General features: G+C 37.4%; 1 protein-coding gene across 1 annotated transcript in view; it reads right to left on the bottom strand.

Annotated features, from left to right (window-relative positions):
- Positions 1-20,273, bottom strand: part of LOC127446514 (serine/threonine-protein kinase N2-like) — a 119,390-nt gene extending 99,117 nt beyond the window's left edge. Inside the window, exon 1 of the mRNA XM_051707489.1 lies at positions 19,902-20,273. Coding sequence (XP_051563449.1) covers positions 19,902-19,922 — 21 coding nt within the window. The 5' untranslated portion in view covers positions 19,923-20,273. The remainder of the gene's footprint in view (positions 1-19,901) is intronic.
- Positions 20,274-20,741: the final 468 nt, after the last annotated feature.

Below are 20,741 nucleotides of genomic sequence, written 5' to 3'. Positions count from 1 at the left end.
TCACACATTTGAAAAACTTGTATTATTTATTTCAACAGCTTCATCAAAAAAAAATATTATAATTTTTTTCCCCCTCCTGGACATAATTTTTTAAACAAGCAAAAAGGCTTCTCTAGTTAAACATTAGAAGCTTTTGCTTGGATTCTTAAGTAAATTAACCCCTCAATCAGGGATTTAAAAAAAACATTATTTAGCCTTAAAAATATACATTGGAAACCTTTTTGGTGATTATATATATATATATATATATATATATATATATATATATATACACAAGATATAACTGAAAGGTTAATAAAGGTGTTATTTATTCATAATTGAGTAAGTTCCACAGTGTAATCTCTTCTCTCTCTCAATAGCAACAGGTAGGAAAGCTTGACGGCATTACCAAAAAGAGTGGGGCTTAGCAGAGTGTCAGCCCCACACCATGAAGGACGCAGCTTTAACTATAATTCCAAATGCTGACCGACCATCATTTGGACAGATAAAAAAACAGAAAAACTAGAAAGAAAACCATTTAGAAGGCATGAAATAGAACTAGCGCATCAGTTTTCATTGTAACAGTTTTACATTGCTTGACGCTCTCTCTGCACCCACACTGTGAGAGAGTGTGAGATATAGTGCCAAGTGACCGTAAAAAAGGCACTTTTACATGCAAACATAACGTAAAAATAACTAATGATCGATAAAAATGAGTGCTGTCAGTTGATACATTTTTTTAATCGTGATTAATTGCATATTATTTTGTAGTTAATTGCATATTTGAAAAGTGCTGAAATTTGACACTATATATATACATATTTGTTGTGGTCGACCGATATATCGCCGAAGCCGATAAATCGGCCGATATTCAGACTTCATTCATTATTGGCATTTGCCGATAAATTTTCCATTTTGGCAGATTTTTTTCTTGAGGCCGCCAAAAATCGCCTGATTGCATGTGAAGCATCTGAGACATGTAAACGACCAGCCACGGTTCATTTTGTTGTTGCATGCCATCGTGTGTTACTACAATAATAGACCGGTGTGCAACACAGTCTCATTTAAATGGTCCGCATATCGGAGCCGCAAGAGACGAATTTGAGCTCATAATGTTAAAGTGCTCGCCTGTTTCATTCTCCCTCTCTCTCCTCAACAGTTCCCTTCCCTGTAACTTTAACCATCTTGTCTATTGAGAAAAAGGCAAATATCAGTAAAACATATCATATACCATCTGCAAATATGTGCATATCTTGTTTAAACAGATGTAATAAACCAACCTCACACAACTCAGCAGATCCTGTGTCCTGTGGAACGCTCATTTATTTACCTCTAAAGCACGTATTCTATCAGCCTCTCCTCAACAGTTCCCTGTAACTTTTCTAATGATAAAAGGCAAATATCAATAAAACTTCTATTATATACCATCTGCAAATATGCAGATATCTCGCTTAAAAAGATGTCATACACGAACCTCACGAAAACCCAGCGTTTTCTTCCCATCGAGCGCACATCTACTATCTTCCTCTGAAGCACGTATTCTATCAGTCAGAATTAAAAACTTCAGGATCAGGATCAAAAGTTCCTCTCATTCACAAATCATGACGGTCCGTCTGTAACAATCCAAGTAGGCGATAAAGGCTGTTTAAACTGTCAGGAGATTGAGGCTCGCAGTGGATCCACACGAGCGCCTGAGTGCAACTTCAAGGCTGCGTCTGAAACCAGGAAAATGCTGCCTCCAGAGGCTGTATACGGAGGTAGGCTATAAATAAGGTGCTTTTCAAACTGTTCAGAGTCCAGTTTCCTTAAGAGTTCCATACATTTAAAACAGCTGTCATTTAAGCAATTAACTGATTAGGCAGCAAGGTAGCATGTCAGCTGCCTCCGTTTTCATATTTTTCAGATGCAGCCCAAGGTAAAAGCACGTCACGAGTAAATGTCTTATTCACTATCACTATATGTGCAAATGGTTTGATGCAAATGCAATTGCTAACGTGGACATGCCATCCATGGTTGCTGGACTACTGTGTGTACTGTTATTTCCTTCTTCCTAATATATTAACAATGTCTTCATGTGCAAATAAATTACAAAAATTTGATGACTAAACAGAAATCAGGAGAAACTGCTATCTACCATTTAAAATACAATATTATTTTTAGTTTTGTGTGAAATTGAGTAAATAAAGTGCTAAATAAGAGTTTATTATTATTTATTTTTTTAGCAATTTAATGTTTGTTATATATTATATTAAATTGTGTGACATATCGGCATTGTATTGGCCACCCTGCTCTCTGGATATCGGCATCAGCCATTAAAAAACCCATATCGGTCGACCACTACTAATTTTGTTGTCAAAATTCATTTATTTCCTTCTTAGGAAAGGAAACAAAACAATATGTAGCAATATAATGTTTTATTGTCCAAACAAAACCTTCCACAGTATAAAGGTAGAAATGCATTAAAATATCACCAATTCAAGTAACATTAAATGTTTCCCAAAGTCTAAGTGGGAGTTTGACTAATTGAAAGAACTAGTTCCCACATATGTTGCATATTCATTGCAATGGACATTAAATCTCTTAAACTCTCATCATCTACAATATGAATCTGCTGGTACACTGTGGCTATCCGCCTTGTTAAAGCAGTCGTGAAGCTGCGTTCGTGATTTGGGTCAGAGCGCCAATTTGAACTCACCATGAAAATCGCTTGCAAACAAACACGTCTCATTCTGCGTTTTGGTGAAAGTTAAGATTTGATGTGCTTCTGTGGTAAATAAAATGCACTTTACATAGGCTGAAAAATACTTGATTTCTATCACAAGTCTCATATGGGCTTGTTTTGTAGTGCTTAGAGCTCCTTTCTCCATCTTTTTATCACTGACAGGAAAGCGGTGTCAGAGAATATTTTATTGTATAGAGATAACATCATCCGCGGCTCTATCAAAGGAGAAAGCATAACACTCAACTAGCGTGTTAAGACTGATCCGCCCATAGAATGTCTATAAGACCGCCGCATTATGCTGTTTTATGCCAAGCTTGTAGGTTCTCTTTGGTAGAAGGGCTCTGGCGCTGTGGCATGTGCGTCAGTGTAATGACTCCGGGTGGACACATTACAATGGTTCCACCTTTCACACCGGTGTTTATGCTGTATTATCGGTAAATGTGTTAATCGCAATTAAGAAAAATGAATGCGTTAAGCTTTTTAAATTAATCACGTGTTAACGCGTTAATTCGCGTTAACACTAATAAAAACAGAGCATGACAGAAATTTTACAACTCAGATCTGTTAATATTTTAACTGGTTTATCGCCCACCCCTAACTGAAATGTATAATTATTAACAAGAACTGAACAGGGCTAACAATATGCAAAATTATAAACATGACATATTAAGAGCCCTTATTCCGGTAGGGAAATTTACAATTTGTAAAAGCATACATTTTGTAAATGGAATAAATATTTAACTTCACAAAACTAGGGATGTGCATGGATAGTCGATAATTCGGTTATTCCACACATGCAATAGATGTCTGCAACCTGAACCAAGCACACAGTCGGGTTTTGGGCCAGGTTAGGGACAGTTTTTCAAGTTTATGGCGAGTTAGGGGCAGTTCACATACGTTTTTTGTGTGCGTCTACACTGTTTTTAAATTTGTATCTATGTAAACACGCTGGAAGGACATCTTGACCGTTGCACCGCATCTCGCATTTTTTTCAGGGTCGCATGCAGGACCACCGCATTTTTTAGAATTATTTAAAGCATATCTCCAGAGACCTGCGTTCGGTTTCATTTGTTGTACTGCGACTAGCCTTTTTAGCGCAGGTGTCATAAAGATGGGCATCCTTAAATTGATCACATTGCAAAGAGGACTTTGTGACTGTTACATCAGATTCCACATTGTTTTTCACCCAGCACTTGATAAACAGTAAGTCAATTTTTTCCACTTTTGCTATGCTGTGCACACTTGCATACAATAATGAGACAAGCTTAATGTTAAACCATTTAAAAATCAAAGCATCCCGAAGAGACAAATAAACCGCAGCAATTTAACTCCATGCACATTATGAGCGTTTGATGTCTAACTCAAATGTGAACTTGACCAGGCAGAGCACATATCAGGTTTGGCACTAAAATTATGTATTTTCCATTGGTTAAAAATACTATGTTATAGTCAGTGACAGTTTGATTATTTCTGCTTGACTTTAATGTAAGTGCTTTTATCATTTGAAGATCTAGCCTATGATTGTGCTTTTTAGGCTAAAATCTCATATCACCGAACATTACAAATGGTTACCATGCACATCTCTACACAACACACTTTGTGGTTGGCACAAACAATGTTTATTCTCATTGCAACTCAACTCGTTTTTCTGCAATCTGGTTCATATTTTCTTATAACTTGGAACAGTTTCGGATGTCATAGGCATGTCACACAACCTGTCCATGTTGGCATCTGCTCATTTTGGTTAGCTTCTACCAAGTGACAGATACATTTGTACTAAAATACCATAGTGTTTTATTGGTCCAACAGCCTCTGATGTCAACAACAAAACTAATGGGAAGCGTTTTAAAGTTGATGAGCCTACTTATTACTAGGGCTGAAATGATTAGTCGATGTAATCGACAACGTCGACAATATAAAAAATTGTAGACAAAAATTTCAGTTGTCGAAAAGTCATTTGATCTCATTTAATGTAACATGAGATCACATTAAACTCTAATGATGACTGAGGAGAGGAAGAATTACACAGCTCACAGTCCAGATGCACTCTAAACTTTCCAAACAGCTTCAGATGATGTAGATCTCAAAGTATGAGGGAATTATAATGCAAAAATACCAAATGAGTAAATACAGAAGCACTCTCATTGTGGAATAAGCGGAACCGGAGCTCTTTAAAGAAAACACCCCGGCATTACATCTTTAATGCAGTTATATTTAATGCTTTATATAGCTTTATTAAAGTTCACATAATATGGAAGCAGATCATGTAAATAACTATTAACTCCGAAACCATCATTTCTCTGGCAATATGCAGCTTTATTAATAAGGGAGAGTTTGTTTTTTTGTGAGTTCAAGATGGATTGAAGTGAACAGAAAGGTGAGAGAGGTCTTTGCCCCATTATACACCGCAACAAAATACGTTTTTGATTTGTTTTTGTTTTGGCATGATTTCCAATCTAAAACAACATGCATTTTCTTTAGCAGCTACACTGCTGAAGAAAAAATTGTTATCTGAAAATGCTGAATATAATATAAAAATTAAAATATTTTAAAATATCTAAAAATTCTTTTAAAAAAGATGCATTCACATGAGAAGCAGCATATAAGATATTTAGACTTGCTTTTAGAGAATAGATCTTGAATATAAGAATATTTTGTCTTTACTGCACTGGCAGATGTTTAAGATGTGAAAAAATACTTATATACAAAATACAATTATATGTAAGATACATTCTCTTAAAGCAAGTCTAAATATCTTATACGTTGCTTCTCAAGTAAATGTATCTAGTTTTAAGGATCTTTAGACAATTTTAATGGAAAACAAGACAAAACACTTGATTACAAGAGGATTTTTGCAGTGAATTTCTTTACTGAATTAAGCTTAATAAAAAGTATTTTTTTCCCCTTTAATTCAGTGAATGTCATTTAGAGGTATTTTTAAGAGATGATTTTGTCCTCTTTATTGTTAGTAACTACATTTAATACAACATTTTATCTCGGGCCACAAGCTGAATAGTCGGTTAAGAGCTACTGATTAATTGTTGTAATAATCACCGAATAGTAGAATAATCATTCTAATAATCGTTAGATTAATCGATTATCGAAATAATCATTAGTTGCAGCCCTACTTATTACTAAAAACAATTATATGGTTAGCTACATTTTATATATTGCACTTAACATTGTTTTTCCCTTTTGTCTATGACCATTATCAGAACAGACCTGCAACTAGGGCTGCCCCCTAACAGTCGACCAAACGTTAGTCGATGAGAAGAGTCTTGGTCAACCAAGTTTTCATTGGTCGGTTGGTTGCAGAAAAAAAACTCGACAGAAAGTGGTGATGTCACGCAGTCAGTGACGGACAGACATGATCGTTTACATGGCTGGTCCATGCGGTAATTAATTATGTCGGGCAGGAAATTCAAAGAGTGGGATCATTTCGAGAGGGTCAAGGATGACCCCAAGAAGGTGACATGCAAACTCTGCAGGCAAACGTTCGCCTATCATTCATCGACCTCAAACATGGCTTATCATTTGAAACATGTAAGTAGCCTAACATTAGCCACTTAGCATGGCCGCTCGCTCTAATGTTAGATAACCTAGATAAATATGTGCTATATATATTAGGCTTATCCAGGTGTTCATGGGGAGTGGGGAAGCTAAATTAGTACCTCGCTTACTGCATGTTTAACTTAATGTGCATTTCTCTCCAAAAATTAACAAAATGTTCAGACAGTCTCCTTGCTGGTTTTTCCGACATATTCAGAATCATTACCCTTTTGCCGGAGTCGCTACGGCTCGCTTCGTGCATGCGCTTGTAAAATTTATATTTTTAAGGCTCATTATTATGGTTTAGTATTTCTCTGTAATGTAGAACAGTGTAAGCAATGTTACTTATAACATTCTTTTTCAGCCCTGGAACTCAAACTATTTTCTGATGCCCTCCAAAAAAATCATATCATAAAAAATAATATCATATCATAAACATGCGACAACTTGTCGACTAATGGCTTAAACTAACGACTACTAGTCAACTAAGAAAATCTTTGGTCTGGAGCAGCCCTAGTTAAATGTATTTAGCTAAGGTGTATGTAAACTTCTGACTTCAACTGTATGAAAGACGAGACTGCCTAAGACTCTTGCTTGTGCCTTTCTACTGTAATAAACGCCCCACCCTGTGAGAAGCTCCTGGCTGTGGGACAAGTCCACTCATTGGGAACATAGCAGCCATACTGCATAACAAACTAACTCCAAAACTGCAGACAGAAGGTTGCCACATGGCCTGCAACACTGAGGTTAAAAAGACCATTATTCTGTACCAAATTTCAGACAAGAGAAATATACTGTCACTAACAATTTGTGGTCAGCCAACACATATTGCAAGGACAAACTGCATATTAGGGATGGGCACGAGTACTTGGGTACTCGGATGTGGCAGCAATGATCGATCATGAAAACGATGATCGACGGTGATCATGCATGATGTGACTTTTCACTTAATTCGAAATTCAGTGACAATTACCTGACAACTAAACACAAACGTGTCAAAGAGGGAGCTTATTTCTAATTTTGAGATTGATTACGTTGTGATTTTGAGGGTTACATTGATTGTCAGAGAAGTCTCGTAGCAACCAAACTGATATGTGACTGTAACAGTTCAAGGTTGGGTGGGGAAGGAGGATACAGGGAACTTGGGACTTCAACTCAAAGGTAAGACTTTAATTAAACAAACTAAAAATAGCTTTTCAGCATCACACTCATTAGGTCACAGTTCAACACAGTTTCTTTCTGACTGGTAGCTCTCTCTCGCCTCATCTCTGGCGCGGTCCCTTTTTATCACTCTCCCCAGTGCTTACTGCAATCAGAAACAGTTGTTAGACATTATAGCGCTCAGGTGTGTGCACTCTTACCGCTTTCTCTCTCTCCGGACAAACGCTCGACAATGCCCCCGCTGCCACAGTGACACTGCAATGCTATCGTTACGATAATCAAAAGAGTGTGTCATTAACTGTGTTTTGAACACCTGTCTCTGCAAAACGTTTGCTAAACATGTTTTATTATCATTTAATGTAAGAACTTTGACTCGTTAATGGATATTATTTAATAAAAGTGAATGTTTGTCACTGACTGTAAACCTCCCTGCCCTGGGTGCTGAAAAGTTTGCGTGATGTAACACACCTGCATGTCGACGTAATGGGAGTTGAAGATTTTTGCACGATTTTCCAAGTTAGAAGTCCGACATAATGTGTCATTCCATTGCACTTTCCCCAGTTGAAAGGTGGAAATTCTGACTGTCCAAGATGAATGGAACGCTTCATGAATCATCACAGCAACAACAATATGGAGAATCGTGGCTTTCCCCACAGGCGCGAACACTTGGGGAGACACACACACACACATTTTTCAGACATGTTATTATACACCGATCAGCCACAACATTAAAACCACCTGCCTAATATTGTGTAGGTCCTCCTCGTGCTGCCAAAAGAGCGCCAACCCGCATCTCAGAATAGCATTCCGAGATGCCATTTTTCTCACCACAATTGTACAGAGTTGTAATATGAGTTACCGTAGACTTTGTCAGTTTGAACCAGTCTGGCCATTCTCTGTTGACTTCTCTCATCAACAAGGCATTTCCATCCGCTGAACTGCCACTCACTGGATGTGTTTCGTTTTTGGCACCATTCGGAGTAAATTCTAGAGACTGTTGTGTGTGAAAATCCCAGGATATCAGCAGATACAGAAATACTCAAACCAACCCATCTGGCACCAACAATCATGCCACGGTCCAAATCACTGAGATCACATTTTCCCCCATTTTGATGGTTGAAACGAACATTAACTGAAGCTCCTGACCCATATCTGCATGATTTTATGCACTGCTGCCACACAACTGGCTGATTAGATAATGGCATGGATGATTGGTGGTGCCAAATGTGCTGGTTTGAATATTTCTGTAACTGCTGATCTCCTGGGATTTTCAAGCACAACAGTCTCTAGAATTTACTCCGAATGGTGCCAAAAACAAAAAAACATCCAGTGAGCAGCAGTTCTGTGGACGGAAATGCCTTGTTGATGAGAGAGGTCAACAGAAAATGGCCAGTCTGGTTCAAACTGACAAAGTCTACAGTAACTCAGATAACCGCTCTGTTTAATCGTGGTGAGAAGAATAGCATCTCGGAATGCTATTCTGAGATGCGAGTTGGCACTGTTTTGGCGGCACGAGGGGGGACCTACACAATATTAGGCAGCTGGTTTTAATGTTGTGGATGATCGGTGTATATACAGTTATGTACGTCATTGCCCCTCGAGTACTCGACGAGTAATTAGTCTGAGTAATCGAGTAGACAAAATATGGAGCCCATGTGTTTAAATATGCTTATAAAATCATGAAAACTAGATAGAAAAATTAACATGTTCAAAATAAGTAAAGAGAAAAGTTCCAACATGCTAAGTTATCCATAGCACTATGCTGGATCTCAGCTCGGCACCGTTCTCTATGACTCCACCCACTGCAAAGAGCCATGAATGAGCTTGGAGCCAATGAGGCTTTGTGCCTCATCCTTTCAGTTTTATCTCAAAGCTTATCCTATTATGGCTTTACCATGACCCCTAGAACCCACGACACTCCTCTGACCCCCTACCTTATCTGCTCCATTACCTTATACCTCTGTGGTTAACTCAGACTCACAGTAAACATAAGCCAACAGACCTTGTGCTCGAGCACAGATTACTCAGGAAATGTCTTGTCCAGGGTGATTTATATAGCTAGATTAAAGTGTATAAGGTGACTTAGTAAAAATGGCAGATAAGAAAAAAAAATTATCACTTGTCATGGAAAATTGACACAAGCCCATAATAGAGACTAAGTAGTACAGAGTGCAACAATAGTCAATAGACATGTAGTCTGTAGACCGGAACATATACTTCAGTTCAGGGAGGGGCCTTATTTCAAATATTTATGATACATTCACATTAATTTTGCTGGTGATATTAAATTATTGTGACTATCGCAATGATTTTAAACATTCTTTTTTCTGATCACTGAGTTTCCTCAGTAATGTGTCAGACTAAGACAAGAACAACAGCGTTAAGACTAGGGCTGCCCCCGACCAAAGATTTTCCTAGTCGACTAGTTGTTGCACGTTTATGATATTAATTTAATTACTTAAATATATATTTTTTGGGGGGCATCAGAAAATGGTTTGAGTTCCAGGGCTGAGAAAACTATTCTACATTACAGAGAAAATACTAAACCATAATAATGAGCCTTTAAAATATAAATTTTACAAGCGCACGCACAAAGCGAGCAGCAGCGACACCGTGCAAAAGTGGTAATGATTCTGAATGTGTCGGAAAAACCAGCAAGGAAACTGTCTGAACATTTTGTTAATTTATAGAGAGAAATGCACATTAGGGTTGTGCCGACAGACGATGATCTCGGGGATCAACGATGGTCAGAGTGATCGCCAATATCTGATGCCTTTGACGATGTCAAGATGATATTTGGCTCCTTTTCCCATTAATGTATTAAATTAGTATTATTATTAGGCTATTATTATTATCAAATTAATATTACAAATAATTTGCCTGTAGACACAGACACGCGCTTGAAGAAACACACTTTATTATATTTTTAAGAACAGATGACAGAAAAGCCGTCTATACACATGTATGACATGCTGTTTGTACAGAGGCATTCAGTCTTGTGGAAAATGCGTATGTAAAGGGTTTTCACACTTTCTTTGTTTCCGTTGTCTGAATGTTTTTTTTTTTTTTTTTTTTTGCAAGAACAGTATCGTCTATGCGTGCTGCAAATGACTTCAGACATCTCAGCTCAGGAGGTGCTTTGAGTTCAGTTCGCTTTATTCCCACAGAGCAGTTCATTGTGACCACAACTCTGAAGCCTATACATCTGTGATTAAAACATAAAATAATACAAAAACACATTCACCTCGAACCATGATTTATATTTCAGTCAATAGTATCATCATTATAATTGTTATTTTTACATTTATATTTGTTTTTATGTCTTCATTTGTGCAAGTAATTTTCCACCTGCATGTTTAGATGGATACTTGCTTGACAGTAAATGGAAGGTTACTTATATATATATATATATATATATATAATTTTTTTGATCACTTCATTATTTTAATTGCTTTTTCTTTTAGTTTGGAGTGCAATTTGAATTTAGAAATGTATCTGATTTAAGTTTTTCGTTTTTTAAATAAATACATTTAATTTTCAATGCAAAATCACTAAAGCAAAAATATTCAACAATCCCTCAGCCTGGGGGTTGCCAATGTAATTCGATATTGCAATATATATATATATATATATATATATATATGAGAGAGAGAGAGAGAGAGAGAGAGAGAGAGAGAGAGAGAGAGAGAGTGAAGGAGGGAACAAAACAAATTTATTCACACACATGATGTATTTTCCCAGATAATGAAATACCCGACCAGTAGAGAATGCACAGATGAAGTACGTTCTTTGCCAGAGAGATGTTGCCCTTCACAACTGTTGTAAAGCCATCTTTCAAAAAGTTGAACAACACATTTTAATTGCACTTAATTTTTTTCCAGATTCATTTCAATTTTTTGTTAAAATAAATAAAAGTAAACTTAAAAGTTTGAAATCAAGGTGGCTTGCTTTATTGTGTAGGCTTAACCCTAATCCTGCTACCACCTAGCATCCAACCAGCGGTAATACCAGTGTTCGTCGGTTTCCTGTGGAGTTTTTTTTTTCTGCGACCAACCGACCAATCAAAACTTGGTCGACCGAGACTCTTCTCCTTGACTAAAGTTTGGTCGACTATTAGAGGGCAGCCCTAGTTAAGACATGCTTTGAGAGTGTCTCTGATTTAAACTTCAATAGCAAAAAGATTTGGTAAGTTTCATTCATTTCCGTGAATCAGTTTAAATACAAAAAGTATAGGCAATTGCCCAGCCCTAATTCAGTTCCAATGAACTGTTTCAGAGGTAAAAAAACAAGAAGAAAGAGAGAACATCTTTCAAATTAGCAAATAGCACAAACAGTCAGACATATCAGACATACAGCTGAAGTCAGAAGTTTACATACACCTTAGACACATACTTTTAAACTAATTGTTTCACAATTCCTGACATTTAATCGTAGAAAACATTCCCTGTCTTAGGTCAGTTAGGATCACTACTTTATTTTAATAATGTGAAATGTCAGAATAATAGTAGAGAGAATTATTTATTTCATCTTTTATTTTTTTCATCACATTTCCAGTGGGTCAGAAGTTTACATACACTTTGTTAGTATTTGGTAGCATTGCCTTTAAATTGTTTAACTTGGGTCAAACTTTTTGGGTAGCCTTCCACAAGCTTCTCACAATAAGTTGCTGGAATTTTGGCCCATTCCTCCAGACAGAACTGGCCCAACTGAGTTTGTAGGTCTCCTTGCTCGCATATGCTTTTTCAGTTGTGCCCACAAATTTTCTATCGGCTTAAGGTCAGGGCTTTGTGATGGCCACTCCAATACCTTGACTTTGTTGTCCTTAAGCTATTTTGCCACAACTTTGGAGGTACTCATTTGTGACCGAGCTTTAACTTCCTGGCTGATGTCTTAAGATGTTGCTTCAATATATCCACATAATTTTCCTTCTTCATGATGCTATCTATTTTGTGAAGTGCACCAGTCCCTCCTGCAGCAAAACACCCCCACAACATGATGCTGCCACCCCCATGCTTCACGGTTGAGATGGAGTTCTTCGGCTTGCAAGCCTCACCCTTTTTCCTCCAAACATAACGATGGTCATTATGGCAGTTAAATTTCTGTTTCATCAGACTAGAGGAATATCTTTGCCCTCATGTGCACTTGCAAACTGTAGTCTGGCTTTTTTATGGCAGTTTTGGAGCAACGGCTTCTTCCTTGCTGAGCAGCCTTTCAGGTTATGTCGATATAGGACTCGTTTTACTGTGGATATAGATACTTGTCTACCTATTTCCTCCAGCATCTTCACAAGGTCCTTTGCTGTTGTTCTGGGATTGATTTGCACTTTTCGCATCAAACTACGTTCATCTTTAGGAGACAGAATGCTTCTCCTTCCTGAGCGGTATGATGGCTGTGTGATCCCATGGTGTTTATACTTGCGTTCTATTGTTTGTACAGATGAACATGGTACCTTCAGGCCTTTGGAAATTGCTCCCAAGGATGAACCAGACTTGTGGAGGTCCACAATTATTGTTTCTGAGGTCTTGGCTGATTTCCTTTGATTTTCCCATGATGTCAAGCAAAGAGGCACTGAGTGTGAAGGTAGACCTTAAAATACATCCACAGGTAGACGTCCAATTTAGTACTATCAGAAGCTAATTGAGTAATTGTCTACAGGCTTGACATCATTTTCTGGAATTTTCCAAGCTGCTTAAAGGCACAGTTACATAGTGTGTGTAAACTTCTGACCCACTGGAATTGTGATATAGTCAATTAAAAGTGAAACAATCTGACTGTAAACAATTGTTGGAAAAATTACTTGTGTCATGCACAAAGTAGATGTCCTAAACGACTTGCCAAAACTATAGTTTGCTAATATGAAATCTGTGGAGTGGTTAACCCTCAGGGGTCGATGGACGCGCCGGCGCGTCCTGCTGGATTTTTTCCTCATAACAGCAGAAACGACTTAAAATACTCCCTGTCATTTTTGGGCATACAGATAAGTGTAAGACATCATTAGAAACTATAAAGGGTCTACTTTTATTTGTGTACACTCACAATAACAACAAAACCGTGTGCTTTTGTAAAATAAAGAAAATAAACAGGGTGCGCTTTCAGCCGTCTGTCTCCGCGAGCATCTTTCTGAACACGTCACAAAAATGAACTGAAACTCCACGAATATTTATCAGACAAACATGAAACATATGTCTAAAGAAAGCTTAAAATGTCTACTTTTAAATAAAACAATTCAAATTTAAAACAAATATTCTCCTGCAATGTAATCTGTATGAAACAAAGCTATGTACAGTTTTTCCTGGCTCACCTAATTATCGCTAATGCGATCACACACACCAGCAGAGCAGGCTATTCATACGGTAATGTGCTGAGACAATCAATGCAAATTGTAAACACCCCCAACAATGCCTTAAAAAACATCAAGTTGATCATCAGATTCATTCACTTTTCTGCGCGTTTGGAAACTGGCACACTACACAGGTGAGGAAGAGTTCACATTTTCCTCAGAAGACATTACATTAGTTGACATGCTATTTTATATAAACATGTACATATTTTACTAGTTGGACTATTTCCAGACTTGCCAGCCAGCATTCTAAGTATTGAAATTTCAAATATGTCCTAATAGGCAAGTTTTACTTACATTTAAATGTTGTTTCGACTAAAGCAGGTATTAACTGTATGCTGTATGATATAAATATATGTAATATGATATAAAAATAATATGAATGTTTAGATTATATTTTAACTAGTGTTTATGCTGCCACATTATCATCAACGAAGCTTGTGCTTGCAAATATCTGTTTGGGTGTAAATGTGTAAAATGTGCTGTAAATATGCACATATTAGAACATCAGCATATTAGAATGATTTCTGAAGGATCATGTGACACTGAAGACTGCAGTAATTATGCTGAAAATTCAGCTTTGATCACAGCAATAAATTGCATTTTACAATATATTCAAATAGAAAAGTTATTTTAAATTGTAAAAATATTTCACAATATCACTGTATTTGCTGTATTTTGGATCAAATAAATGCAGCCTTGGTAAGCAGAAGAGACTTCTTTTAAAAACATTAAAAAATCTTACTGATCTAAAACTTTTAAACGGTAGTGTAGGTCTAAAGTTTTTAAGTAAAGTCTTTATGTAAAGAAAATGTATAGTCAGATTACTTATTTTAACATAAACTACAAACAATAAATTCAATCATTAAGTCTCCTCACATTCATTCTCTCTCAGGGGAGGGGTCTTTGTTTCCTCAGGTGTGAATCTCATCAGTATTCATGATCATCCACGCCTCCTCGCATATGGCCTTTCTGACACTAAAAGTGTCTTACAAAAGTTAAATGACTATATTGTTTTGTATGAATGAGTGATCAGGATGGTTTTCACATCATTTCATAGCAAAAACTTTAGGCTACAAGATCCAGTTCTCAAAAGTCTTGTGAACAAATGTTTAGTATGTGTTATATGGCCTTATTTCAGTGACTTACAATTTTATTTTCCAAAAACCACACATAAAGATTATTTTCTCAAAAATACAAACATGTACATACATGTTGTTCACATATTGTTATAGCCCAGTTTGTGCTGAATACAGTGTTATCAGACTTTAGCCTTTAATATGTTTTTAAGCAACTGAAAAAAGCACAAATGTCAAGGCATATCAAAACTTTTCCAGGGCCCAAAAACACCCTCAGACCCCAGAGGGTTAAAAAATGAGTTTTAATGAATTCAACCTAAGTGTATGTAAACTTCTGACTTCATCTGTAGACCCCGTTTACACCTGGTATTATGATGCATCTCGGGTGATCCGATCACATGTTGGTCAGGTGAGAAATATCGCTGTTTACACCTGGTCACTTAAATGAGTCTCCTGTGACCACTTGTGTTTCAGATTTGGAGGGAGGGCCTCTGTTTCATGACGTCATACATCAATCACTCTGTCAGTGTGTTACTGTATGTAATAAAGCCAAACAAAATCAGAAAAGACAAAGAAAGCATGAATAAAATTGCGTGCTGTTTCTCCCAGATGCGGTTAAAATTTAATCTAAGCACAAACGCAACATGTCAGGAAGAATTATCAGTTATTTTAGTGGATTATCTGTATTAAAGGAGCTTCAGGTGTTCGTGCTTGTCATTTGTGTTGATATCACACACACTAAAGAAGATCCGTGAAGCTCTCGTGATTGTGTACTGTATGTATCCGCTTCTTAGAATTTTCCCATCGGACGGTTATTTCCTTTTAATGCTGATCGTATATATTTATTTGTAAATAGAGTTTTAGAGCAGCGGTTGACTGACAGGTGAGTGTTGGAGCTTCACTTCTGCCAGGATGCATACAGGATGGATTAGCGTTTACACCTCAAATGCCATCTGGTCACATGTGTTTTGACCACATTCGTATGAGGTTTTTGTGATCCGATCACAAAACAATTTACATGCTGTTTAGGCCTGTATTTAGGGATATCCACATGTGATCGGATTACCCGAAACGCATCTTAATGCCAGGCGGAAACGGGGTCATAGACCTTATTCACAGCAGCTCCGTCTTTGATTTTTGACGGGAATGGCAACAAGGCTGTGCGGGATAGACATGCAGTCTCTTCAATGGGTTGTACAGTTGTTTAATGTGTTTCTGGATCGTTCCCCTGACGAAACATTGAAAAAATATCTTTCCAACAAATGTCAGTAATCAAAAACCTCCAGACAACATGAGATGTGGAAGATTAGATGTGATCTAGGAGCTTTTTGATAGCTTTATACAGTGCATGTCATTGAGGAGACTACTGTAAATATGGTCTGTATGTTTAAAAGCAAAACAACTGTGGACAGAAGCAAAGGCAAGGGCAGTTATTACAGGCACAACACATGAAAGGTTTCTTTGTTGCCATCCACAACATATCCAAAATATCTCTGAAGACTAGTTTGACACCTGTCTTTAAAATGACACACCTGGCTGGTTCTGACTTATCAAAAATTTTAAAGTTGAAAAATCAGAACCGCAGAGACAAACTACCACACTACTATAGCCATTTGCTCCAATCTCCAAATTGCATCACAATTATGCCTATTTGTTTTCCTCAGTTTAAGGGTGCTTTCACACTTTGTTCAATTGTTTGGTCTAAATATAGATTCCTTGCCACACAATTTTTGGTCCACAATGAATTACTCCCCTATTTGTCAGGTGCTGTGGAGATATTTAAGTCTTATGATGATTCTGTCAGACCCTGCATATATAAATATTTGCAGTAAAAAAAGGTTTAAATTGCTTGATGCTGTGATCTAGATGTTTACCCGCAGTATTATCTTGCAGATCTGCGCTTTTGAATGTGCAGCGAGGACCACCCTGAAGCACTCTGGTTACACACTGACCACGTTTACATGCACTTTGATTATTCCAGGGTTTTTGCGGAAAGTGGCGTTGTGAAGCAGCGTGTAAATGAGAATGATGTTTTCCTGACACCATTTAAGGGATTCAGGGAAAGCGGTTTCACACACCTGGGTTTCTCCCGGAGAACGTGGCGTATGTGGTCATGTAAACGGACAAGCGGTGTTCTTACATGTTTTTGAAGAGTGCGCATATGCGTGAACATACCAGAAAACAAACGTCAAAGGATGGAGCCCAACAACAAGTCAACACAGGGGAAATAATTCAACATTTCTGAAAGTACAGTGGGAAAAGGGAAATGCACATACACTATAAATTTTACTCATGTATACACACCAATATAAAATATCAACTGTCCCTCACATTCATGTATATGTGCTGGAACATTGGAAGATTCCCGGAGTTTAAAGAGGGAAACCCCACTATTTTCTGCTGCAGGTCATGATAGAAAGTTAAGGAAACACAAACAGCATCATCTCTGAAATATCTGGAAATAAAGCACAGTAATGGAGAATAAAATAGCGAAGTCTTCCTTGGATACTATGTTTGTTATTTACACAAGCATCGCTGGGAAATTACGTTACTGTGGAAAAAGCTGCTTACTGACTGAGCTGCATGTATACAGAAGTAAAGAGTACGCCGTTTACACAGTGCGAGTAAATGGGAACACCACTTTCTCGCAATAAGTCACGTTCTTGCAATAAGCCGCTTTTTGGTGTCACGGGAGCGCATCATTCAGCATTCAGGATGCACATAAGCCTTTTTGTGCCGCTCTGTATTGGAGCTTCTTATTTTTTCTTTTCTTACTTTGATAGTTTTTTGCAATAAGATGTTATAGTTATTTCATCTACTTATTTGTTGAACATCCGTTAGTCACCATGTTGAAGTGAAGCGTCCATATATCTCTATAAAAGGTGTCTGATCGGGGTCACGCTGACATAACGGAGCCTAATTATACATTATTATCCTTAACACCGACTAGTCAGTCAAACAACCAACCAACTTGTCGATTATGAAACTTACATCCCAATTTCACACCAACCAAAAGAACCAAAATAGTATGCAGAATAGTATGCAAAACAAACCTGGCTTAAGGCCCAGGTATACTTTGTTTGCGTTGCCTTTGTGAATATACTTTTCTGACCACGAGCAAACACGAACGCGTTTTGACGCATGCGCAATGGAACTGCTTTGTGACACTTTTTTAGTACAGACAATACACAGACAACTCGCACAGCCGAGGATCACGTGCGCGAGTCAAGAAATATAGGCGGCACGCGGTCAAAAGCACGCAGACTGTACTTATGACAAAATTTGCAACACGCATACTGTGCGTGGAGCGATCAACAACACAGATGTGTGAAGTATACTTTGACCTTTAATATGCAGAGACAACAACAAGTAAGGCATTTGCAGGTTCATTCCCCCCAAAAGTGTAAACACTGGTTTTGTGGCACTTTCAAAACATTGCTGTTTGTTGGAGCATCCTTACCAGCCAGAGAGCAACATATAACTTCCTACCATGAGGCTGTGACATTTCTGAGCTAATGCCTCTTTCTCTCTCCTTCAGAAACTCAGGTGATTAAGTGCCACATAAGGGCCAGGCTGAAGAGGATACATGTCCCACACTCCAGCCAAAACCAACCTGTCGGTGTCCCTCTGAACATTCAGTCTGAGAGTATCAGTTAACCTGCTGAGTTTCAGTTGTGACCCAATGAAATTAGAAGTGCTTGATTCACAACCATTTACACTTTCTATACTCCTTGAAATCATCCATTGCTTATTAAATAAAAATACTACTCTCTCTACTTACTACTCTCTCTATTTACTCTCTCTGGCCAAGATTGTTTTGAAGCAGTTTTTGTCTCCTTATTATAAAACGTTTGTTGTACTACCGCTTACTTGTAATTCACTAGAGAAAAAATGTAAACTAAATGAATAAATGTTTTATATTCATTGTTGTTACTGACTCTTTTTGCTCAATTTCACAAGAGGAAACAGACCTGCTGTGACACAGTCCAAGCTGGACCAGGTTTTTTAGACAGACAAAAGGTGAAACTAACCAAAATAGCATAAAATAGCATTATATCTGAGGGAACAAGCCTTAAATGATGACACTTTACAAAAGACTCATTAAGAAGACAACATCCAAAAACAATGGTTACATGAAGTTAAGCAAGAGCTGGTCTAAAAAAACTTAAGGCAAAAGAGCCATTTACATGTCAGGAGCTTCCATTTACAAGAAGCCTCAGGTTTTTGCTTCTGGAAGTTTTTTCCTAACAAAATCAAAACCTTCATACTATCCATTGCTGGCTTTTGACATATTTTGAAGCAAATCACTAGGCTATATGTTTATGTATATGCTAGAAGCCTTGAAAACTGCATTTTCTTATGAGGTAACTTACAAAATAAGTTAAACTAAGAACTTCCGAAAAGATCATCTTTTGAAAATAAAGCACCAAACACTGACATTGCCTTGTATCAGTGTTTAAGGGAGTTGCCAGTCTGGAATGGTTCAGGATATGTTACTAAAAATAGATTTTTACTCCAGATTTTCACCACACAGACACCAGATTTTCTACATTTATATCGTGTATACGTGTAACATATACACTCAGTTTAAATCCTTCAGTGTCCTTTTTATAAAACAAGTTTACAGTCAGTCCAGTTGGCAGATACTTGAAGAGGCAACAAAGTAACATTTAAGAGCACATCAGTTACACACGAGAGCCACATTTTAGCCAACAATCGCTACAAAAAAAGCTACCAAACATTTTGAAATGTGAAGAATTAATCGAAATTGCTGCTCTGAACGCTATTAGACGTAATCAGGTAAATACAATGTAATTACATATGTAATGCAATCTATTTGTAGTGAAGCATGGAGGAATGAACTATGGGTTGGGATTGAAGCAACAGTTGGTCTCTGTATGTCATTATTTCTAGGCCACATTAACCCTTTCAGACACCGTTAAAAGTCACTACCTAATCCGTAAAATGACTATTGATATTTTACGGGATGAAAAATAGATTTCGCTATCAAAGTGTACTTTAACGATGGTGAAGAGTGTGTTTAGTAAATATGAGAAAATAATTTTCTCACCTGCACGGAATCGGCCGCCATCTTCCCTCTTAATAACTTTGAATCAAACTCAAGAGAGCAAACGGGAGGAATGTCAGTAAGAAGTTAGACTTCTCTACTTCTCTCCAAATGAGCTCTTCTTTCTTGCTGATACTGAAGAAAACAACATCAGATCCACCATTTATTCCATCGCTCAGCCGGTAAACTTCCCAATTTTCATGACGGAGCCGATATATCCTTGTTTAAATTTCTTGTATGAAAAGCAATCATATACAAGCTTCGAAAATATCTGGAAACCAATGCTGTGTTTTTCCCGTGACAGATCCACGTCTAGTGAAGTGGAAAGGCGAGTGTTTTGAATGCTTGTATTGTTGAACACGCTCCACTCCACTCCTCTCCTCTCTCAGCTGGAGTCAAATCCTACACTTCCAGTCATGTGATCAGAAACTCTATGCAAGCATTTTCCCATGAGTATCCATGCACACTGCCAAATATAGTTTCAACAATTCTTGTATATATACTAAAGCCTCGTTTCAGATTATATCTAAACCAATAATGTTTAATAATTACGAAAACACACAACAGAATACATCAATCAGTAGTCACTTGTTTCTTCCTGAGGTAACAGGAACACTATAGCCCATAAGTTAGGTTCTGTGTTATCTGTATAACCTTCACGAAATGCCAGAATAGTTGCGGTAGTGGCCAAATATGTTCTTTATATTTACAAAGGAACTGATAAGGCTCCGTATTCTTTACTGTCAACCACAATGCTACTGACACATGTACATCTTAAAGTTTGTTGGTCCTCCTGAGACTGTAAAACAATATGCCAGGAAACACACTATGCACAGCAGAATG

This window comes from Myxocyprinus asiaticus, chromosome 9 (assembly GCF_019703515.2).
Source record: "Myxocyprinus asiaticus isolate MX2 ecotype Aquarium Trade chromosome 9, UBuf_Myxa_2, whole genome shotgun sequence".
Taxonomy (NCBI): domain Eukaryota; kingdom Metazoa; phylum Chordata; class Actinopteri; order Cypriniformes; family Catostomidae; genus Myxocyprinus; species Myxocyprinus asiaticus.
The sequence above is the reverse complement of the archived record's forward strand: the minus strand, read 5'-3'. Positions and strand labels throughout refer to the sequence as shown.